Source organism: Miniopterus schreibersii (assembly GCF_964146895.1).
Source record: "Miniopterus schreibersii genome assembly, chromosome: 20".
In the NCBI taxonomy this organism is placed as follows: Eukaryota; Metazoa; Chordata; class Mammalia; order Chiroptera; family Miniopteridae; genus Miniopterus; species Miniopterus schreibersii.
This window is the reverse complement of record NC_138122.1, coordinates 13,693,884-13,718,228: the sequence shown is the minus strand read 5'-3', so window position 1 is coordinate 13,718,228 and position 24,345 is coordinate 13,693,884. Positions and strand designations below refer to the sequence as shown.

The 24,345-nt window shown below is 53.1% G+C and overlaps 1 protein-coding gene across 3 annotated transcripts in view; it reads right to left on the bottom strand.

Moving 5' to 3' along the window:
• The window catches only part of CABIN1 (calcineurin binding protein 1), a 117,890-nt gene that overhangs the window by 26,848 nt on the left and 66,697 nt on the right, over positions 1 to 24,345 (bottom strand). For all 3 annotated transcript variants that reach the window (XM_081122585.1, XM_081122584.1, XM_081122586.1), the window contains exon 29: positions 11,873 to 11,986. In XM_081122585.1, the coding sequence (XP_080978711.1) occupies positions 11,873 to 11,986 (114 nt within the window). The remainder of the gene's footprint in view (positions 1 to 11,872; positions 11,987 to 24,345) is intronic.

The following is a 24,345-nucleotide window of genomic DNA, read 5'->3' as shown; positions in this document are numbered from 1 at the left end:
TGGCACCTTGCAGAGGACACAGCACTTCCACACCCTGGCTCAGAGGACCAGGACTCATCTACAAACAGCGTAACGTAATAACCCCTCCTCCTGCCAGGTTTGGGTAGGGCCAGCTGGTCAGGGCCAAGTAAGTAGGACACAGCCCAGGGTAGCAGTGGGCAGTTACAACAGTGTCTGCAGGCTCCCCTCTCTCTGCCATGTAGTGTGAGCTCTGCTTGGGCTTTAATCTCAAATCCTGTAGGCTGGGTGTGGGGGCAGCCAGGCTCTGTGGGTTGGGAATCCTAGCTCTGCTCCTCATAGGCTGAGTGACCCTGAGCCTGTGCTGCATCATTGTAGGCCTCAGCTTGCTCATCATGAGATGGGCATCACCGGGCCACAGGGAGGAGTAAATGGGAGAGTATCTGGAAGGTGCCTGCCATCCCCGAGAACCTCTGCACCCCATGGAAACAAGCCCTGTGGCCTCCCTCCCCTTGGCAGAGGCCCACTCACTGACATTCCTTCTCACCTCCCCTTAGGAACCAGGCTGCACCCACAGCCTCCTGCAGGCTGGGGGTGGGGAGTACAGGGAGGACCTGAATCTGAGTGAGCACCCACACTGGGCTGAGTGAACAGAGCAGGGACTGGCATTGCCAAGCCTTCTTCTTTCCAAAGGGCACATTTTCTAGTGACTCTGCCACAGCGAGGATCTGCCAGGCAGCGCCTCACTCCTGGCCCTGCCCACTGCCACTGTCCAAAGCCTCACGGAGGGCCCCATGCCTCCTCCTTCCCCCTCCAGGAAGTAAGCCTTTCCCTGTGCCCTCAGGGCCAGGGTGCTGCCCTACACACAGGGTGCCTGGGGTAGTATCCCAGGAGCACAAAGCTCAGAGTGCTCTGTCCAAGCTGAGAGCGGGTTAGGTGTGCGCCTCAGGAAGACACGGCAGGGACACTTACTCCAGGAGCAAACCTCTGAAAAATAACTTGCAGTGGGAAAAGCAGTCCATCCTGAAAAATGTTCTTCTCTTCAGGAATGTTAAACAGCGAGCTCCTGACTGAGCACCCTAGTGTACACAAACACTGCCAGGGGCCCCTTGGGCTGGCCAGAAACTATGGCGTGGAAGCTACCGGCAGGATGTGGGGTCCCAGGCCTGGGCTTCAGGCCAGGATCTGCCATTTATGGGCTGCATGACCCAGGGTATAAGTCATGGCTGTGCAGGCTGCGGGGTTTCCACACCCCCTTGCAGGTCTGTATGGTGAGATTGTGAATGCTAAGGGCTTAAGCACATCATTTCCCTCTGCTCAAGCATCTTGGTGCTGCCACAACTGTGAATCCACTTGGAGATGGACACTGTCTCCCATGGCCAGAGAAGAATGCATAACCAGATGACCACCTAACAGCTGCTTACAACTCTGTTTAATTCTAGCTGTGAATGGGGGTGGCTTGGCTTTGGCAGGAATTTCTGACTGTGCTATGATTCTGTCAGGGCAGGGGTCTGGGCATCCTGTGGCCTTGTCCCACCTTGACCCCACTGCCCCACTGCATGCTTCCTGGGTGAGGACACATCACAGCTTCTAAGGCAGGAATCAGCCCTGCCCCACCTGCTGCCTCTTGGGTCACAGACAGGGAGGCAGGGACATGGAAGGGAAGGCCTTAGATACCTGCTTTCAGGCTAAACCCAGACCTAGCAAACTAGAAGCTGTGAAGTTCAGGGAAGTTTGCAGAGCCCAGGACAGAGGAAGGAGAGCTTGGGGATAAGTTAAGAAGCCACACAAGTTTGCTAACCTTTTTAAGACTTAAAGACTGGACCTTTTTTCCCTGGAGAATTTGACATGATTCTTTTGTTTACTCTGCTTTTGCAACTGGCCCATAGATCATCTCAACAAGGCTAAAAATAGCACTAGTGCAGCAATTCCTACTACAGCCAAGGAGCTCATATTTCCTCAATTTAAACTTTTTCCCTTCTTTTTTGTCCTGATTTCCACTGTGATGTAATTGGGTTTCCTTGAACCTCGTTGCTGCAAGGCTCCGATCTTACTGGAGAGAAGGGGGGAGTCCAGGTCACCTGCCATAGTCACTGCCATCAAGGGTGGGTCCAGGAGCAGAGGCCAAGCCCCTTCCTCACTGGCCAGGGGTGGAATGTCCATGGCCATTGGTGACTAGGTACCCTGAGGGAAGAGGAACAGTCACAGCGTACCCAGGCAGTTTCTTCTGAGAATCAGAAAACAGTTCACAGGAGCTGAGGCCACAGTGGGGGAAACAGTGGGATGATGCACAGTGGCCCTTCAGTGGCCCGCAGGCACACACACAGACCCTGGGCCCACACTGGGCAAAGATACATGTGACGGTGGACCTGGTGCACCAGACCACAGCTGAGCACCAGGCCAGGCTCCCTGGGCCACCTCCCCTCCTCCCCAGCACTCCCTGTCCTTACAGCCCCGCCCATCATCCCATGTATGCCCTGGTCCTTCCTTGGCCTGTTTTCTAGGGCCTGTCCACTGACTGCCATTTTCATTGCCCCTGACTTGGCTCTAAGCCTGATTCCTGCCTTAGAAGTTGACACTGCTACTGAGTCTAGATCCTGGCTCAAGGGCTGACTTGTGGGTATGGCCAAGCCTCAGTTACCTCATCTGTAAGGAAGGGATAATGACACCACCTACACCTCGTGGGTCAATGAGCTGTTGGGTATAGTGTAGCCCTGAGAGGTAGCAAGTCAGCAGCATTCCCAGGTCCTACCCTAGTCAGGACCCTCCAGTACATCTGTGTGGTAGCATGTCATCTAGAAGATCTCCACCTTGGCCTCTCTGCCCTATGAAGAAGTCTACACTCTGCCCCTGGCCCTGGCGGGCAGGGTGCAGTGGTGTCTGCCAACTGCCCCTGTATGCATGCAGCACCCATCTCTGCCCCTATGCTGGCTCATGCTGCTCCCTGTGCTCAGAAGCTCATCCCTGCTCTGTTATGCAGGTACCTCCTTCAATGTCATTCTTCTGCCTTTCTCACACACTCTGCTCACCCTCAGGTTATGGGGTCTGAGCTTCAGGAGGGGTGGGGCCTTATTCAGGCTTAGGGGTCTTAAAGAGCATGTGTGCAAAAGTGACTGCAATGGTGGGGCTCAGCAAGGCCTGACACTTGCTGGAGGCTGCTGCCATAGGCAGGGCTGGAAGGGTTAAAAGGAGGTGGCATGAGCTTGAGAAGGCTGGACTATGCAGTGACACTGCGTATGGAAAAACAAAACGTGAGGGGAGCACAGAGGGACATCCTTACTGCACAAATGGCCCCCAACCTGCATGCTTTAAAAGGCTTAGGAAGGCACTAAGGGAGGCCAAAGGCCTGTGGGCAGGAGGGCCATGACAGCCAGGCAACGTTCCAAAAGGGAAGCCCAAGCATGGAGGGATTTACCTGTGGCTTCAACAAACCAACTCCGTCCCCATGTCCCCATGTGCCAACCATCTTCTCTACCTACTCAGTCCTACCCAAAACATACCAGGAGCTTTCACAGCCGCTATTCACCTGATCACCTCCCCCAGGGATCTGGGTGTCCCTCAAGAGTGGGCCTCTCTCATGGCTTAATGGAAGATGATGGGTCAAGCAGAGAGTGCTTCACTACTAAGAGGTCTCAGAGCAGTGAGGGGTAAGGGTCTCTACCCTCCAAAGAAGGGCAACAGAGGGGTGAGGACAATCTGTCACTCTTCCCATCCCTCCCCATACACCCACAGCAAACATCACTAACTGAGGAGAGAGAGCCCTGATATACCCCTGAATTCCTGCTGACAGACCAGGTAAGGCCTTAGAGTGAGACAGACTTGGATCTGAGTCCATCTGGCCACTTGCTAGCTGTGTGATCCTGGGCCACTCCCTCAGCTTCTGTGCCTCATTCAAGGGGGTCAGACAGAACCAGCCTCCTGCAGGGCTCTGACGGCTGTGTCATGACTACTGGCAACTGCTGCTGCAAAAACATGCTCAGCAAGAATCCCGTCCACTCCTCTCCCAAAACCCAGAGCAACCAAGTCAGCTGGAAAGTGGCCTGTGAGCAGGGCCTGAAACGGTCACAAGGCCCCCTGTTCAAGGGGAGGGGCCAGACCTCTGGTCAGCTAAGTGGGCAGAGAGTAGAAAAAGGATTTTGGAGGTACCTGCACAATGGGGACAACGTAGTACCTAAGCCTCACAGGGGTTCTGTGGAGGACCAGAAGAGGCATCCCAGGTAAAGCTCCTAGTGAGTGCCATAATCGAGGCCAGTTCTGCCACTGCTGCTGTGAGCTGCCCCCTCCCCAACCCCCCTGAAGTCGGGCTGGGCCAAGCACAGATGCTTTGGCACTTCAGGCAGGGTGGCAGTCCCCGCTGTTCTTGCACTCGGCCTCAGGAGCCCTAGTACCTGGGTGGACCTGGGTGGTCTACCAGAGAGATGTAGCCCAACCCAGCCAGACAGCCACTCAAGGTCATGCCCACACAGACTCAGCGCCCAAACTAGTTGACAGTACAGTGTGGCCCCCAAGAGCAGCTCTGGTCTATACCTGGCCCAGCTACTGACCCTGCCTTCCATCAATCTGGAATCCCAGCCTTACCTCTTGGGGCAGGGCTAGATGCCCATGCCCCCCTGCTCACTGCCACCCCACCCTGCTGTCCCGCCAATGGGCCATTTGGGCAACACTCCTACTTGGGAGCAAGTGGGGCAATCCTTGGGTAGAAGCCAGTGGGTCTCTGGCTTTTCATCCCCCTCCCTCACTTGACGCTGCTGGCCACCATCCACAGGCTTTAGCACTAGACAGAGTGAAGTTCATACCCCTCCTCCAGCAGAACCTGGTTGTGGGACCTCAGCCAAGGCTCCGTACCTCCTGGCACCTCCATGGGACTAATAATCCAGCCTTTCGGATCAGCCTGTGTGCCCCGGGCCTTGTCAACAATGCAGCGAGCCCAGGGCCTGGCACACAGCGGGTTTAAGTGTGCCCTCCTTCAGGTGTGGGCACAGGGACAAGCAGAGGTGGACAGTGAATGGTTAAAACCAGTCCCAAATGGAGAGAAAGTGATGTGGGTGACAATTAGGGACCAACTTCAGGAAAAGTATGGGTTTGTTGCCAACTGGGCATTTCCTATCCAGATGTTCCCTAGCCCTGACTAGAGAGGGAGGGTGGGACTTAGAGCTGCACTGGGGCCCTCGTGGGACAGGCAGAGCACCCCCTCAGCAATGCTCCTGGGGCTTGTTTACTGCTGGGACGCAGCACAGATCTGCTGCTGTCTAAGGCAGTATGGGGTATAATTAACTGGGTGGAGACCAACACCTCATCCCTGGGGCGTGCCTTGGGCTTTGCTGATGTCTGCCAGCAAAAGCCCTGAACTTGGGGCAGGCATCTGGGGGCAGTATCAGTGACTCAGCTTTGGGGTAGATGTGACTGACGCAGAGATACCCCCAGGCCCACCAGCACGGTGCCTTTTGGGGCTGGAAGCAGGTGGGAGGGAAGGGCCATGTCTGACCCTACATAGGAGGAGGCTGTCTCAGGCACAGACCCAGGGCCTGGCCAGGGCTGGGTTCCTGGACACCCAAGCCAGGATCCTGCTGGGCACCATGCCAGAGGATGCTTCAGGAGGATGATGGCAAGGCTGTTCTAGATGAGGTCCCTGCCTGGGGGTGCCTGGGTGCACTGGGCACCAGAAGCTGTGCTCTGACCGCACCACTGGCCTCCATCCGGACCGGCTCGCTCTCTCCAGAGGCAGAGGGGCGCTGGCTAAGGCCTGGCCTATACAATAGGCACCATCTCAGGTTGGGCCATGCATTAGGGTCAGAGGCTGGTTTGCCTGCCAGTCTCTGCAAAGGCCCCCTCCTTAACACGTGGCATCTGCTCACTGGTGGGGGGAGGAGGACTCCCCCAAGGTCACACAGCCAATTGGTGGCAACTCAGAGTAGAATGGGTGTGACTGATTCTGGTCAAGAAGGATGGGTGGCAGGGGCTTTAAAAACCTTCTCTCCTCCCTCCCAGTTGGCTGTCTAACCAGTGGGGGCTCTTCCTCTCACATCAGGGCCCTCAGTGAGCTCTCAGGCTCCAGGACTGAGGCAGCACAGCACAGATGCTTAAAGAAACAAAGATGGCTTATGACAACTGTAACTCCCATCAATATAAGCAACACAGAGTCATGACAAAGAGAACCACCAGGCCTGTGTGGTGGCCACCAGGCAGGAGCTCTTGCCAGAGCCTGGCAGACCAAGGGACTGGCCACAGGTGTGGAAAGGGGCTCAGCCTCCCTGGTCACCTCACAGATGAGCCAAAATGAAAGCGGTCTGTGGTTCTGAGTGCCAGGAGGGGCAGAGCAGTGGCTGATGGAGGGACCCAGGGTCAGCTCTGCAGAACCATCTAGCAATGTGTGGAGGTACTGGGTGCTGACGGCCTTTAGTAACCAGACTCCACTTCCAGGGAGTCATCCTGGAGACTTGCACAGATGAGGAAGAAGACCAGGGAAGGCAGCCTTTTTATACTAGTGGAGAACTGGAAGTCACCTATCTACTGGGAAGAGGGCAGGTAGGTAAGCTATGGGACAACAGTCAGACAGTGGAGTGCTACACAACTGTGACCAAGAAGGAGTGAACACATCCACAGGCACCAACAGCCGAGCCAGGCCACGCAGAAAAGAGTCCATATGGAGAGCAGGGAAGGCCATGTTGGCCTCTCAGGTGGCCCACTTGAGCCAGGGTAGCCCTGGAACCTCTGGAGGGCTCTAGCCAGGCAAGAGTTGGGCCCCCCCAAACACACACTCCAGCCACATCCCTTCTGATACCAGTACTATCTTCCTAATGCACCACTGGGATCCAAAGATGAGCCCAGAGGCTCTGTGCAGGCTGACTTTTGGTCCTAAAGCTAAATTGTGTGATATGCCAAGTATGTGCTGAGGACTCCTGTCTACTTGTTATAACCATCCTGTCTATGGTCAGCCCTGTGCCCTGCGTGGGGCCAAGTGAGAGGTAGAGTGGCCAAGAGCTGAGCCTGCCTGAGCCCAAAATCTGTACTCTCCTTGGTGACCTCGAGGCCCAGGGACCTGCCCCCAGGCATCACAGGACATGGGCTGCTCACTTGTGCTGCAGGCTGTGGAGGCACCTTGGCAAGGCGGCCGAGCTGCAGCAGGCAAGCACCTCCCATCCACTCCCTCACACTCAGGCCACAGCCGTTGCCAGCCTGCAAAGCTCAGAAACAGGAAGCAGTGCTAGCCGGGCCCTCGTCTCACTTTGCTTCTTTCACAGTGGCTGGAAACTGGGTTGAAACAAGAAAAAACTCTACTTGCTAAAATAAGCAAACATTTTGGGGATAGAGGAAGAGCCATCTCTAGCTTGGTTACTATGGGAACATTTCTGCATCAACCACAAGGAGAAAAGTTCACCCTGGCCACAGCAGCCCAGCTCCACAAGCCCGCCTGCTCAGAGGTGTGCATACCTGCACAGGAAGCCCTGGAAGCTTCCGGGTACTCAGAGATGAGCCAGCTCTCAGCCTCCAAGTTATGCTTGCTGCCTGCTTTCCTGGACCCTCTGCCCAGGGAGAGACAGCCCCCTGGCTACCTCTCAGGGATGCACTGTCTCAGAAGGCTTCCTATACCCCCAGGCCCAATCCCAGCCTCCATGTCTTCCCTGCCCCAGTCCCCCCACCCTGGAGCATGAGCCCTGGCCCAGAGCTCCAGCCTGCTCAGGAGACAGCCCACAAGCAGCAATTCTCCACGGCAGAAAGAAAGGGTGGCTGGGAGCTGTTCCCTCTCAGTCAAGTTGGGAACAGTGGGACTAGAAATGCACCAAGTTCATTCCTCTCTCTCTCAAATGCTCATCCAACCTCACTGCTGGGACCTGCTACATGCCATGTCTCTGTTGCTACAGGGCCCTGTGTGCAAGGAGCTCCCATCAAAAAAGATGACTGAAGCCCCAGGTTATACTCACCTGCACTCAAGCACCCATTCTTCACACTCCCCATGAAGACTCAGCCAGCACTGCCTCAGGCATGGTCCAGCCTTGAGGAGCTCCTCTGAGGGTGCCTCTTACCCTGGTCCCCTTCTCTTGCCTCCCCCTTCACTGAGCAGCACCCATCCCACCAGTGGGAACCCTGCCTCCAGCCCACCCAGACTCCTCGAGGGTTCTCCATCTCTCCCACATGCCCACAGCATTGTACAGAGGCCCTGCATGAAGGGGCATGCATGAGGGGCTCTACTGCAAACCTCCAAGCATCCTATGGCAAGGGGCCCTACATCACCCAGCACTGGTTGGACCAGGAGAATGTGCTTGGAGACCAACTGTTAAGAGAGAAGATACGAATGGAAACAATCCACAAATGCTCAGTGAGCACCTCCTCTGGACCAGGCTGGGACAGGCCAGGGACTCTTAAGACGAATGCCGGAACAGCACAAAGACACTCACATAGGGAGGCCCACTGCAGCCTGCTTGTGAGCACATAGCCTGGCCCCACTTGTGTGTCCACCCAAGAAGACTGTGGCCTGCGCACAATGCAATACTGGGCCTCTGCAAAGAGCGAGATGGCCTGCACTTCTCACAGGGAAACTCTCCAAGACTTAGTGTCAGTGAAAAAAAGCAAGTTGCCAAAAAGCATCCCACTCCTCACCCCACACACACATACATGCATATTTTTTAAAGCTGCATGACTTGTCTGATTTTGTATACATACACCTGAAAAAAAAGAACAGGCTGGCCACTCAAGGAAGTCCCTCTGAGAAGGGCACGGCATCTGGGGATGAGCAGAGCAGGGGGTCTAGGCTCTGTTGTGTCTGAACTGTGTCATTAAAAAACAATAGGTAGGTACCTTAGTGTGGCCCTGAGGACTGGGAGGGCACCCAGATAGCTCCTTGGGTGAGTAACACACCAAGGCTGGGCAGCATGGGTGGCCAAGGACAGTGGGTGCTTAGAGGGATGGCAGGTCAGGGTACCCGATGACCCTGTCCTCACCCATTCTACATCTCTTCACAAGGGTTGCCCTGCCCTGTGCTTTGGCCCCACTTTAGGCAGTAAACCTCAGTGCACATTAGAAGGGAGAAGAACCAACCTGCTAATCCTGACCTACAGCCCCAGCTGTCAGAGACATGACCCCATCACAGCAGTCAGCCAATGGCTGCTGTAAATGCTCCTCCATAAGTGTAGTAGCAAACAGTTTCCTCACACTTGGTAAAATCTGATGGACAAACTCATGTGCTGAGAGAGTGCAGGGTTACACTTTCTGATACGCTAGGTGTGAGCTCTGGCTAGAGGTGTCTACCCTAGGGGTCCACCTGCAGCAGCAGCAAGGACAGGGCGCGGTGGGTTCAGCAAGGGCCATCCTGTCACCAACCAGCTGGGAGTGCTTTTCTCTAGGGTACTTCATAAATGAAGGTGCGAGTGTCTGTCTGGTCTCTGTCCAGAGGTTAATTTTTCAGGCTCAATGAGTACAAGGAGTCCCAACCCACCTCCAAAGAGAAGAGCTAAGAAAGCAGAGTGTCCAGAATTTAGGCTGGGAGAGGGTGAGAGGGTGATAAAAGCAGCAGGTCACTGGGAAGCATGGAGGAACAAACAGCTGACCTGGAGGAGGCAAAATACCCAAAATATCAGTCCAGTCTGGGTGGCGTGTATCTGTAGGGGCTTCCAGCTGTGAGGGAGGTGATGCCAATGTGCCAGGCCCATGTGGGGCTCTGCCAGCCTTCCCTCCCATGGGTACAACCTGACTACTTTTCTGTAGGACTCATATCTTAGAAGGCCCCAGAAACCACAGGAGTGAGCCAAATGGGGAAGGGGCCTAGAGAACCTGGTCACCAGCTCAGATGTGCTCCAAGGGAGCAGATATCTGAGGTGCCAGCCTCCTAAACTCCACCATTAGGATGGCTGAGCACTTCAGCTGTGAGGAAGAAGAGAGTGTTGGGTCTCCCCTTCCAACATCACTGCACAGTCCTTAAGGTCAAAGCACCAACATGGGGGAGGGGAGAGGGAAGGAAACTGTTTTCTTAAGAACCTACCATGTGTCAGATCCCGCATTAGGGACATTACCCTCTTATCTAATTTCATTCTTACAATTACTCTTTAAGGCAGGTAATGGGAAACCACTTTATAAAGGGAGTAACCCAGGAGCTCAGGGAAATAAGTCACTTTCTTGGCTCTAACTTTGGTTTAGCAACTAAAAAAAAAAAAAAAGTTTGCAAACCACTGACAAAGGGCAATTTCATTAATGTATAAGAGTTCTTATAAATCAATAAGAAAAGGACTAATACTCCAACAGGAAAAATGAACATGAGTAGAAATTGCACAGAAGAAATTGAAACTGCTAACATGATGTCGTGGTCAATCCTACTAATAATGAATGAAACACAACAGCATTTTTCACCTACTGAAGAGAAAATATAAGACAGTTCAATAACACAGTGTTGATGAGATCTGAAAAAGTGAGTCTAAAGTTGGGAGTATGGGCTGGATCTCTAGTATCAACTAAATCTTTAAGGGCACCACAAACCCTTTCACCCAGGAATTGTTTCTAGCAATTTATCCTGTGAATGGGCTCCCACAAAGATGTATATATGAAGCATTGTTTGTAATAACAAAAGACTGGAAAAAATATAAACGCTCATCAATAGAGGATGGGTAGGTAAACTGTGGGACATCCATATGTTGGGAGTACTATGCAGCTATTAAAAAGAATAAGCAAGTTCCAAAATACTTTCCAAGACATTCTCTTAAGTGAAAAATACAAAACAGAACCAGAAAACAAGGGGCAGAAGCACGTGTACTTTGTCCTTTGTGTACATTGCTGTGTTCTGTACACAAAACGATGGGCAGACACCCTCTGGAAGGACACATGCAGGACAAGGTACAGAGGCTGCTATGGGGCAGTAGCTATGGCCCGGACATCTGGGTGGGAGGGAGCTTCTCTTCCACTGCAAACCCCTTGGTCCCGTGGATATTACAGATTACATCTACAACTTGTCTATAAAATATCCACAGAGAGAGGGTTGGCAGACACAGGGCTCCCAGCTCCAGAGCCCCGACCTGGCCCCCAGAAGTTCACAGCCTAGGAGAGAAGAGCATGGACCCAGACACCCCACCACCCAGCTGGCTCTCAGTGGGGACCTCACCCTGCTCATATCCTTCCAGAACCAACCTCTTTAACACCCTTCTAGACCTGAAACCTGCCCTCCTCGGCTCCTGTACAAGTGAACCTCACCCTTCAATTTCTCTACATGTAACAAGGAATCTGGGAAAATATAGAAACCAAAGTTCAGAGGGTCCATGGGACTTGCCAAAGCCACCCCAGCTGGGAGGTGGCTATGCTGAGAGAAATGGTGGAAGACGGCGAGGACTCAAAGTGGAGCAGAATGAAGGGTCATCTGTCTCTGTGCAGGACAGAGTGAATGAGGGTGGAGTAGATACAGGTCCTAGGGGGCCTTGGGGATGAGAGGCAGATAGGCCTTGGTGCTAGGCCATGTCCTGCCTGAGGAGTGGGTCTCCAATGTATACAGAATGTGAGGCCTAGAAGGGCACAAAAAGCCCAGCAACTCGCTAAACTTGTTTTTAAGCAGTAGTTCTGGCTTCAATCAGAATCCCCAGGTGCCCCAGACCACACAGGGGCACAAGAAGCTGCTCTAGAGGAAGCAGGGCCATGGGCATGGAGCACCCCCCCACTGCCCACCATACTCCAGAGAACACACCAAGCTCGTCCATGCCTCTCTCTAAAGATGGGCATACTGGTGCTCAGAGGGGGCAGTGACATGCCAGAAGTCCCCCAGCAAGCATAGTCCCACTCCTGAGTCTGGCGCACTCAAGACTGCACTATTCTGCCTGCCCTCTGAGAATACTGCAAACCCGTGGTCGTGGGAACACCCACCCAGGAGCCCATTCGCATGCTTTTGGTGAAAAGCAGTGGCAGCGAGCAGCCTTGGAAATCAACAAGGCAAAGTACTCACGTTGAAGAAATTGGTCTTGTTCCTCTCACAGAAGAGCCCCTGTGCCGGCATGTGCTGCAGTTGTTGCCACGGGATACTGCTGCCTAGCAACACGTCACGGGCCCACTGGAGGTTCTGGGGAAACAAAAAGTAGGTTGGAAGTGAGTGTGTGGGCAGCTCAAGGCACCCACGGGGAAGGGAGGCAGTCCTCTCCTTCCTGGCTGCATTGGCAAAGCAGCGCTGAGCAGCATCTCCTGCCGGCATTGATCCCACAGCTCCAGGCAGCTCTGGCTGCTGGCTTTGATCTGGCTGGGGGGCACGTTTTTGGAACTGATGTCTTGCCTAGCACAGCAGACTCAGGAGAGCGTGGCCTCAGACTGCCCAAAGAGGGCACAAGTAGGGATCCCTCACTCTGACCAACCTTGTTGCATAGGTTCAGCGCCCCACCTTCTACAGGGAGACCCCCACTAGCCCAAAAGGTCAGTTCTGACTTGTCAGGACGTCCGCAGTGTTCCTCATCATAGCCAGCAACGCAGCCACCTTAGGTTCAGGCTAAGGCTCAGTGGGGTTCTGCAGTATGCCAGGGGCCTGCATGCTTATGGGGAAGGGAGTTCTGTTCAAGTGCTCAGGCCCATGTTCTCTGGGCAATGGTGCCTCTTGGTGGAACCTGGCAAGGTGAGAACAAGAGCTTGTTGGACTATGTGGTACTGGGTGGCAGAGTCAGGCTAGGCATGAATCTGGCTGCCTTGGCATTCTCTGGGGCCTTCTCACTGACCCAGAGAGCAGCCCTTCCCCACCAGCCTCCTGGCTGGCCACCTTTCCTCTAAGGTCTTTATCACTGTGGCTCCCATGGCCAGAGCCAGTGCTAAGCACCCTGCATGTACCATTTCAACCCACTTCAGGACAAAACTGTCCTACAGGGGAGAGGCCTGCAGGGGCAGAGCTGTGGCTGAAACCTAGAACTGTGCAATACCAGACCCTTGTTTTTTCTATAGCCCCCGCCCCCCCAATCCCCAGGCAATCAGTCCTCCCCCAATTCTCTCATCCCCCAGCCAGGTCCCTTGCTGCCTTTGCACCCCTGGGACAAGGCCTTCATCACCTCATGTCCTATCTACTGTGAGCACCCTCTTACTTCTCACCCTGCGAGCCTGTCCCACTTGCTCCCACTATGTTCACTACTGGTCAAGCTGGTCAAACTATTATAAAATAGTTCCTTTTGTCACAACTTCAGGCAAAAGTACAAACCCAGCTCCCTGGCTTGCTGGTCTGCTTCTGAGTCTCTGCTCCCACCTCTGCACAGAGGGCCAAGCCCGAGAGGCTGCTGTGGGGCTGAGGGCTGCTCTACACCAAGCATGAGACAGAACCCTGCAACTGAGTGGGGGTGGGGCACACAGAGATGAGGTTCCTCCGGGATGGGGACAGATGAGGTTTCAAGCACACATCCCCTGGATGCCACACTCACAGAAGACAAAGCTGGCTATTCTATGGAAGCCTGAGGGAGAATGTCATCTCCTAGGGCAGCAATTTTCAACTGGTGTGCAGCAAGAATTTTTGAAACATGCAATACGTTACTTTTTAGTCAGGGGCATTGACCTCTTTTCCCTTAGATTGTCAAATAAAAAAATTACAACAGCCCTGGCCATTGTGGCTCAGTTGGTTGGAGCATTGTCCTGTGCACTGAAGCGCTGTGGGCTGATTCCCTGGTCAGGGCACTTAAGGGAGGCAACGGATTGATGTTTCTCGCTCACACAGATGTCTCTCTCTCTCCCTCCTCTCTCTAAAATCAACAGAAACATATCTTCAGGCAAGGATTTTAAAAAAAGACAACAGCCAACACAACAATAACCATCCAGTGTGAGTGAATGAAAATTATACTTTTTCCTTTTTTGGTCAGATCAGCAAAAAATGTATTTTTGTGTGTGTCACAGAATTTTAGTAATTAGTTTATGTGTGCCGCGAGATGAAAAAGGTTGAAAATCACTGTCCTAGGGGAAGCCTGAATGATTAAGCCTGGCATCAATGCCAAGGCTGATTTCTATAGGGACATGGCCTGGCTCTCAGAGTGGCTGAAGGCTGAGGCCCCATAAAGGCAAGGCTGCCCTTGCCTTTGTTGTAGCAGTTGTTGTAGCCAGACCTGGTTTAACCTAAGCAGGCTCAAAGTGGACAAGGTCCTGAGGGAACATGGTCATCCTACTGCACCAAGAGAGCAGGGACAGCCCCAGGTGGACAAGAGGGCATGTGCTGTCCACAGCCCTCTGTACAGCTGACCCCTCTGGCCTAGCACTCAGGTGGCTTGCTTTCTTGCTCAGAGCCTGCCTCCAAAAGGGAGCCCCCAAGCAGGAGTCACACCAGGGACCATGTGGGGGCCCCTCTCACTGAGACTCAGCAGCTGTCAGGGAGCAACAGTTACAGTTTGCTGAGATATTTTTTCTCTAGGACTCAGAGTCCTTTCCAGGGCCTCAGGAACCCATTCACGGTGAACAGTGGGGCTTCCTGCTCCTACCTGGGGGAGGCAGAAGTGGGCAGAGAGGGACAACCTGGGCAAGAGTCCTCAACCCTCGACCAGGCCCCCAATCAGGAACAGGGCTACTCTGCTCCACACTCAGGAATGAGAGAGAACTACCCAGTCTCAGTCTTCAACTTTTGAGCTCCGATACACCAGGAGGATCAACTTGCAGTTGACATTCCAATGCCCCTAGCAATGCACAGCAGTCTGACTCAGAGAACCTACCTCCCAGACCTGTCCATTAAGAAGCCTCTTGAGGCCGCTGACAAATCCTGGACCCATGCTTGCAACCCTGCCCCACAGCAGGTCTTAGAGAAACAATGCAGAATGGGGAACCAGGGTGGGTTGGGCATGTTCATTATAAGGAAGAAAATCCAACTCAGATTAGCTCAAGCTGGCTCCTCAGGCCCCCAGGAATCCAAATAGAAAGTAAATCTCAGGCCTCAGGCGGCTCAGGGAACCCAGAGGAGAGCCTCATGACCTCCATTAGTGCTCAGCCACAACCCCTCAGCCTCAATGCCACTGAGAGGCTTGGCCTAGGCAGGTGTTGAATGCCAGTCTCATGAGCCAAGGATGCACCCTCACAGAATGGGCCATGGGACAGGAGACCGCTACCTGCACTTTGTATATGAAAATGAGCACACCCAACCATGGAAGTAGGACCCACCTCAGGTCCAGCCTGAGTAGGTCGGGAGGATTCCAGAGGAGGTGACACCTGACCTATGGTTTGCACAAGGCTGTCATGGGGCTAAAGGGCTCACTGAGGCAAAAGCCCAGACAATAAGGGTGGCCAGGGCCCAACTGAGAAGGCAGAGACCAAGGAGGCAGAGACCAGATATGGCCGACCAGGAGGCCAGTGGGGAGGCAGAAGGCTGTGAGGCAGGGAGGAATTGGGCCCGGGGACCACTCATGGGCCTGAGCCTGTGCTTGCTCTTCCCCTTTCCTCAGGTCTTAGGACAACTTCTCCAGGGCACAGGCCTGGCCAGTACTGCACAGGAGGCCTGAGAGAAGTCACCCCAGAGCTATGATCCCAAAACCTCTTCCGGGGCTCCCTGGGGACTTGTGGGAAGTATTTGAATATCCCTTCTAAGTAGCAGCAGTGTTGGGGGAGTCCAACACTCATGGAACAGATTTAAAGAAGCATCTCCATAGTGGCCAACATTTTCTTAAGAAAACCAAGAAAATAAAACCCAACAAAGATTCCTTCTGGTTGGGGTCACGCGAGAGCACAGTACTGAGGCCAGGGGAAGCAGGGGTTGGAGGAGGTGGGTGGGGCCTTGGTCCAGGCCCCAAGGCTGTAGGATATGAAAGCACATCCTTTTGTGTCTGCCACCACTCTGCAGTTTCTCCAAGGACACCAGCACTGAGACTGCACTCCTGCCCAACAGGAAGAAAATGGAGGACCAGGGAGGGAGGAGGCAGGGGGAGAGGTCCCAGGGCTCTCAGAGACCTGAAAATCAGGCACTTGAGGAGAGTTCAAAAAGCACTGGCCTGCCAAATCCAACTAGAATCGGCAATTAGCCTCCTGCAGACTTGGCCAGTGTACAGCAGCAGGGAGCATGCTTCTCCTAGGCCTGCAGGAGAAAGAGCCGGTCGATAGCTAAGGCACAAAGTGTCCAGTCAGATCTTCATGTCTGAGGCCCCAGATGGGAGGTGACAGGGACCAGGCCAGCAGGGTGAGGTGAAGAGCAGGGGGAGCTAACCCTCATGCTGCACCCAGGGCACAGAGCCTGGCCCACAGCTTCGTGTGTGGCAAGGAGAAACTTTGTGCCATGTGGGCTGAACACAAAGCTGTAACTTCTCATCCCATGTAATTGCCCTTTGAGTGCTGAGGAAACTGAGGCTCAGACAGGTTCAAGAGCCCCAGAGCCAGGAAGTGGTAGAGCCAGGCTTGCTTTCTGGTCCAGGCCAGAGCGACTTGGACACCTGGGCTCTTTCCCTGCCCCCCACAGGGTGGGCAAGTCAGCCTGGTCACATTTTGTGTGCTTGACACAGAGCTGACCAATAGGGGAACTCCCACAACAGTACCTTCTTAGGCCCTGTCACCGACACTACTGGCCCAGAGCCTCTGTCTCACCACTACCTCTGGGAAACGGGAGAAACATGTACACCAGAGATTGGCACCGATCTTCCTGGGATACGTAAGTCCTCTGAGGCTTGGGCATGGACTCTACTCTGAAAGAGGGCAGAACACACTAATTGCCCTAAAGAGGGGCAGACAGAGGGCAGAAGGGTCCTGAAGAGATGCACTCCTCTGCTTGAAGGCCTCACCTTCCTCGAAGTGAGGGCCAGCTCTGCACTTCAGTCTACCCACCCACAAGCCAGCTTGTCCCCTCCTATCTCCCCTGTGCTCAGCCCCCTAGCCACACTTGCCTCTGCCCGCACCTTGGTCCCTGTAGGTCTCTGGGCCTGGCACCACCTCACCCCACCCCTATAGCCATCTTAAACAGCCTCTTCCATTGACTGGCCGACAGTTTTGCTGTCTGCTCCCACCTGTCTGTCAGCCCCACGAGGGCAGGCACACAGTCTAACTTCCTTAATGACAGCCCCTCAGGGGCCAGACCAATATGACGTCCACAGAGGCATGAGACAGATATTTGGGGAAAGAATGAAAGGAAGACGAACAGGATTTGAGCTTGTAGAAAATGATCAACCCGACAGGCTAAGAGAACTGTCTGAGGCCCAGAGGCAGGAAGGCGCCACAGTATATGGAGTGGGGAGACCCAGTAGAGGGCACTGGAGGTGGGAGTGCTGGGGGCAGAGCTGCTGCCCTGAGCCTCCTTTGCTCAAGGGAGCTGTAGAGAGAAGAGATTGCTTGAGAGCTCATGTGCTGGGGAGACTGGAGCATGAGGTCTGTCTTTTCAAAACATCCTTTATTATTCTCCAGTACAGTAATTCAGAAACCCTAGGTCTGTGCACAGTTCTCTATGGGGGCACAGGGTATACACTGCCATCAAGAGTTTTCACTGTGCATCCCCACTCTGTGCACTTGAGGGCAGGGGCTTTGCTATGCACACCACTCTATCCCCAGTACCTCAAACGGCCTCCCACACAACCACTGCTAGGTAGTCAGCTGCTGAATGAATGAATGAATGAACCTGCAGCAATGCACAGGAACCACGCTGGAGGGAACACACTATCAAGTAGTTCTGCTATGTCATGGGGTGTGAGACAACGAGGTGGTGGTAGTTGCACTCTTCTTTCCAATCTTAAATAGTCTATTTGTAATGGATGCTGCCGGTAGAGTGCTCAACCCATTCATACTGCTGGAATCCACATCTCTGCAGACAGAATCGGGAATGTAGTCGGCCCTTATGGGGGCCATCTGTCCCACCTCTTCTGGCCCCCAAAGGCACAACAGAACCTTCAAACCATGTGGCAAACAGACTTTGAAATGCATAGCCAAGATTCCTAGGTTGAGAAAAGTACTGAGTTTTCATTTTGCAAACCACATAAGGCTGGCTAGGATCTGCAGCAGGGGCTGGGGCACGGCATCCTCTTGCAGTGAGGCCACTTTTGTGTATACAGAAGGAGTAGGGGCTGAATGAGGGATGGTGGCAATGCTCTGTTCTGTGGAAGGCACACCCTCATGATGCCTGGTCCCACTGTCTGGGATGGAACGTGAAGTTCACCACCTGCCCCTGGGACACTCACTTGCACATATGCAGCAGGGTCTCCAAGCCTGTGCCAGGAGGGGATGACTACATCACACCCTGAGGAGCAATCCCTTCACACCTACCCAGACAGTGCAGGACCCTACTCAGAGGCCCTCTCATTTAACCTGGCTCTGCAGATTTCACACAAGCTGGTGGCACAGGGATATGGGGAATTATACCCACAATAGACAAGTGAGGGGCAGGGGTTCAGAGGCCCTCTGATGGTCCCTCACCTGGGCTCCCGCCAGCACACAAGCTGCCTCTGAACTCAAAGGCCAGCAGCTTCCCCTGGAGATAGCAGGCACTACAGGCCCTCAGGCAGGAGGCAGCCTCTAACCAAATAAGTCCTAAACAGACATGGGGCCTGGGCTTATCCCACAAAGAAGTGAGTCTGAATAGGCTGGAGCAGACAGGCCACTAAGCTACCACATGGATAGGCCCTTGCCATGTCACCAGGAGGATGTGTCACAGCAGGGGCTGGGTCATGATGCTATGCAGCTACTGCCAGGAGCACACTGGGATGGGGACAGGGAGCCTGTGGTGGGCCTACAGCATTGCTCAGAGTGAGTGGCCTCTGCTCCCATCAGAGTCACATGCACGTGGGGCTGAAAGGCAGGCTGCTTGCTCATCATCAGGACACGTTTCCTGCCTGGTGAGGCAGCATTAACTCGCATGAACCTCTGTAACGAAGGTGCCATTATTCCCACTTTCTGGCTTAAGAGATCTGTTCACAGGACTGAAGCTGGAAGCCAACTGGCTGAACCTGAGTGAGGGGAGGGGAGGCTCAGGTTTTAGTATGTGCACTAGCAAAGGGACCAAGTGGTGGGAGGGGGATGCAAGCTAAACACAGGGTCTGGGGAAGGACCAGGCCTGTGATGGGGGCAGACTGACTAGCCTCTTCCTCATCTCACACCCCTCAGTCTCCTGAACAATCTTCACCTGGGCATCACCTCCTGGTGACAACTTGGGTGCTAGCTGAGTCAAAGAGCTAATCTAGCCCAGAGGGGAAAATCCACACAGCAAAAGGTGGGCTTCATCTCACAGCAGGGTCAGCGAGACTCAGGCCTGCCCTCAAGAGCAGGAGGAAAGCCCTTTGGCCAAGCACAAGCTGACAGAAGGCCAAAACTTGATGTGGGCAGTGCAGGGGCTAGATGACATGAGCAAGGTCCAGCACAGGGCCCAGAAGCAGGCAGCCCCTCTGGCAGAGCAGGCCCTTCTCCTCTTCCCTCCCTCCTCGCTTTGGGATGCTGGGCACTCCTGGCTCACTGCATGCTCCTGATACACTGACCAGCAGCAGCCCTATTACTGTCTGGTGGCTGTGCTTAGCCATGATCTCCTCAAAGGTGGGGGATGGTGTGTTGGCGTTACTTCTGCTATCCCCCGAGCCTCTGCCACCAGGCCTAGCACACAGTGGGCTTTCAGTGAACATTTGCTGGGTCAGCCTTAATGGAACCATCAGCTGCTATGTGGCTTTTGCGAGAAGCTGGGCATCCACCCTGCCCGGCCAGGTGAAGGATCTGGGTCAGAGGCCCTGTCTCTTCCATCTGGAAGGTAAAGGCAAGAGTTAAGATTTGAGTCCCAGGGGCCCTCACCAGCCTGAGACCACCCCAGGCCGCACCACATCTGCACCAAGGAGTGCGAAACAAGCTGCTCTCTCCTCTGAGCCTCAGTTCCCTGCTGCTCTGCTAGGCAGGGTGCTGTGAGAAGCAACACCAAGGTGCCAGCCCAGGCCAGGCTGTCTCATGCCCTGATGAAATTGGTTTCTTGTCCTCTTTCTCTTAAGATATTGAGTGACCTGGGAGGACCACAGATGGCAAAGAATGGGAAAAACACCCCCTCCACACCCCCAAGTTGAGACCAAGCAACCACCACAAACAAAGCAGATTTGGAGAACAGCAGTGACCTAACCAAGAGGACTTCCACAGAAAACTAGTTCTGGAGAGACCCACCAATGCTCTCAAACCCTGTCCTCCATGAAGGGGACACACAGCTTTAGTGTGCCCACACTCTTGGCCCCCAGAACTGCCATCGGGTGCACCTCCAGGCCCATTACCAAGGAGATGCCCACAAGCAAACGCTAAAGTCTTTTTTTTAATCCTCACCTGAGGATGTTTTTATTGACTGAGAGAGAGGAAGAGAAAGAGAGAGAGAGACATTGATGTGAGAAACACAGATTGGTTGCCTCCCATTTAGAATACGCCCCCACTGGGGATCAAACCCACAATCTAGGTATGTGCCCTGACTGGGAATCAAATCCGCAACCTTTTTGGGGTATGGGACGATGCTCCAACCAACTGACCCACCTGGCTGGGGGGAAGCTAATCTTCTTAATTCTAGCCATTCTGGTGGGTGTGAAGCAGCATGCCAATGTGGTTTGGGTTTACACTTCCCTAATGGCTAAGTGTGGAGCACCTTTTTCTGTGCTTGTTAACCATTAGCATGTCTTCTTTGGAGAAACGTCTAGTCACATCCTTTGTCCATTTTTAAAGTGGGCTGTCGTTAGTTACTGAGTTGTAACAGTTCTTTATGATTCTAGATCAAGTCCCTTATGAGACACATGACTCGTAAACATTCTCCCTGTGTCTGGGTTGTCTACTCATTTTCATAGTGCACTCTGAAGATCAAAAGTTTAAACTGTGATGCTGTCCACTTAATTCCTTTTGCTCACCTGTGCTTTTGGTGTTATATCTAAGAAAACAAAGCCTAATTCAAGGTCATGAAAATTAACACCTATGTTTTCTTCCAAGCGTCCCTGAAATTTAGGTCTCTGATCCATTTTGAGTTAACTTTTATATATGGGGTGAACTGGGTCCAACTTCATTCTTTTGCATGTGGCTACCTAGTTATACCAGCACAATTTGTTGAAAAGACTGTCCTTTCCCCCACTGAAGTATCTTGGCACCCTTTTTGAAAATCAGTTGACCATAGATATATGTGTTTATTTCTGGACTCCCAATTCTATTCCACTGATCTATATCCATTCTTAGGCTGGTACGATACTGTTTTTTATTTTTAATTGTGGTACAAAACATAACATAAAAATGACCATCTTAACCATTTTTTAGTGTACAGTTCAGTAGTGTTGAGTATATTTACATTGTTGTGCAACAGATCTACAGAACTTTTCATCTTGCAACACTGAAACTCTATACCTATTAACTCATTTCCCCCTATCCACAGCCCCTAGCAACTGCCATTCTACTGATTTTGTCTCTGATTCTGAATACTTTAGATACCTCATATAAATGGAATCATATAGTATTTGTCTCTTGGTGACTGGCTTATTTCACTTAGCAAAATGTCCTCAAGATTCATCCATGCTGTAGCATGTGTTAGAATTTCCTTTCTTTTTAAGGCTGAATAATATTCCACACTGTTTTGATTACTGTAAATTATAGTAAGTTTTGAAATTGGGAAGTGTGAATACCCCAAGTTTGTTCTTTTTCAAGACTGAGTCCCAGGACCATCTTATAATCTACTCTGTCCTAGACCCCTCAAAGCAAGAGGTGGGAGGCTCAGTTCCCCAACTTATTATAGGCAGTGGGTGGGGAGTCAGGGTAGGGGCACCCATGGATCCCAACAGTGAAGGCTAGAACCCACATGATGAAAAGTATCCCAATCCATGTGGTCTTCCTCCTGGGCTGCCTGTGGACTCGGCATAAGTGACCTTCCCTGTCTAAGATGTGGAAAGCATTAGAGAGCACACCTCAGGTAACCCTGGCCATTGGTGTAGGCCAGCAGGAGGCCTGCTTTGGGATACCATGGCCAGCCTGTGTGCAGCAAACCCAACCTTGGGCAGGAGGGTGGACTTAGGCAGGGATCATGGGTCCATCAGGGGCAGACCCAGCCCTCAGAAGGTCTGGTGGCAGGGCTAGAAGACATGGGGGATGCTGACACTGAAGAATTGGGCCCTGAAATGCTGGTGAGAGCCCCAATTATAGGCGACAGGAGAAAGAGGGACTAGACTGGGGGCTGGTGCATGGTGTGCTGGGTACTACCTAGCTCCCCACCCCTCACCTTGTCATAATAATTCTGTGGGAGCATCATGAGACAAGAGCCCTGAGCTCTGTGAGTTCTGACATATAGCCAGGATCTGAACTGGGGTGAGATGCGCTTCAAAGCCCTATTCTTTCCCCTCCCCCCAAAATACTGCAGCCAGCAGCTAAGCAAGTAGTGCTCCACACCCTGAAAGCAGTTTCTTTGCAGAGGCTTGGGAGCTCTGAACTGAGCAGATCCTCACTTGGGGCACTTATGAAAGACCCTGCACAGCCCCTGGGGCTGCTCTGCAGACACGGAGATGGATGCTCTGGCAGCCACTGAGCCATGAGACAGCGACAGGAAAGTGCCACTGCCAAGTCCACAGGCGGAACTTTATGAAGCAATGCGCTGCTGTTAAATACACACAGCGGGAAGTGTTTGTTACCAAACAGCTGTGTTTGGGAAGCTGGGGCTGCTTGTCAGTTAATGGTTCTGCATTAGTCATTGAGAGCACTAGCTGTGTCCCCAGATCTGTGGCCAAGCTGAACCATACCCAGCCCCCAGGATGGCAGCACGTCCCAGGTAGCCTTAATTCAGGCTCTCAGTGGAGCCAGGAGCCTGCTCTTCAAGTTGGGGTGTCAACTGCTGCTCAGCAAAGGTCTGAGTGAAGCAAATCAAGAAGACAGCAGCACCTTTGGGAATACAGTCAGGACTCAGGGTATGTGGTGGCCTCCAGAGCACCCAGCACACTGGCACCCATGCAGAGTTGCTGCATGAGAAAGAGGGTATTTTTTGGAATCAAGACCAGCATTCTGCTTCAGAAAACCAAGGATCCCAACCTGGGAACACAGCTACCAGAAGAGCCACAGAAATGGAATGTGACATCTGTGACGGGTTATCAGGAACACTGATGTCCATGGAGCAGACAGCCAAGTTAGCCTCCATGCCCACAACCAGGGATGGCTGTGTCAGCTTGAGACCATCACAGGGTAACCAAAATGACCTAGGGGACATTCACAGAAAGAGCAAAATGGCAAACTGGGCATAGATGTTCCAACGGTGTGCAGGGGCCAGTGGAGTGGCTGGGCCTGGGCAAGGCTGCTGGGCCGATTCCAGGCTGTCATTCACCCGTGTGACTGACCCTGAGCCACGTGCCCAGATGTAAAATACCTGGAGCCTCAGAAGTAACAGTCAACAGTGTGTGTACACAAGAGCTGGGAAGAAATATACACACAAAATGCTTTTGTTTTAGGGTGGCAGAACCGTGAATGTCCTCTCTCCAATTTTTCTTTACTTTTGATACAAATACTGTTCTCCACTTAAAAAAACATCACCCAGCAAGGGGACAGATTGTGATAACAGCAGTCAGTGTCTGGCATTGTGGGGAGCCTTTCTGCCTACAAAGGCTCTTTCCTACTCAGATGAGAGCCATTTAATGGGGGTGGGGCTGGGGGCTGGCCACTAGGGACTCTGTGGGGCCCTTATCACAACTCAGTTCTCCCTCTACCCAACCTTGCATCTTTCCCCTCCCTTCTAAAAGAACTGATCCTTAATTGGCATCTTGCACCCCAAATTCCATCTTGGCTTCTGGAGAGGGCAACCTGCCACAGTGGGGGAAGGTTTGGCTCAGCACAGGAAGCTCCATGTCCTACTTAGAGTGACCACACCTGGCAGGGGCTGCCTGGCTGCCTGGGGAAGATCTGAAGGGAGGAGCAAGGCCGAAAAGGCCCGGACGACAGCTGCTAGCATCCCTTCCACCCAAGGCTCATGGACCGCTCATACCGGGCTCTGCTTGTCCCAAACGAGGGAAGGGAGAGAGTTCCCAAGCAGTGCAGGAGCACAGTGGGGAAAAGAAGGAAGCATCAGCCATTGGGACCCTGCAGTCTGTTTACTGAATGGGTTTTATTAAAACTCAGGTCTGCCTGGGTCCAGAAAGCATGGGGCACCAGAGGTAAGTTCCACTGTGAAGTGCAAGGAGGGCATGAGCAGACCAGGCTCAAGGGTGGCACCAGCAGCTAAGATGGGCAATGACAACTGGGAAAGGCAGATGCCCTGCAGCAGAGATGGAGCCCCAGAGATCACCTCCCCAGCCCCAGGCCTGACAACACCAGTTCCATCTGCTCTGCTCTGAGAAAGATAACCAGGCCACCTGAGTGTGCTGGGCAGTCACTACTGCACAGGGCACTTACCTGTACCTAGTCCTCAAACAGAATTCTGCCAATTAACAACTTCTGTCACATAACCAGGGCCAATCCAATATCTGTCTCTCTGGCCAACTGTTCCTCCTGAAGTTCTTCGAACATCCCACAGAAAAGTTGGCAAGGGGGGCTGGCAGGGGCTTCTGGGAGGAGGAG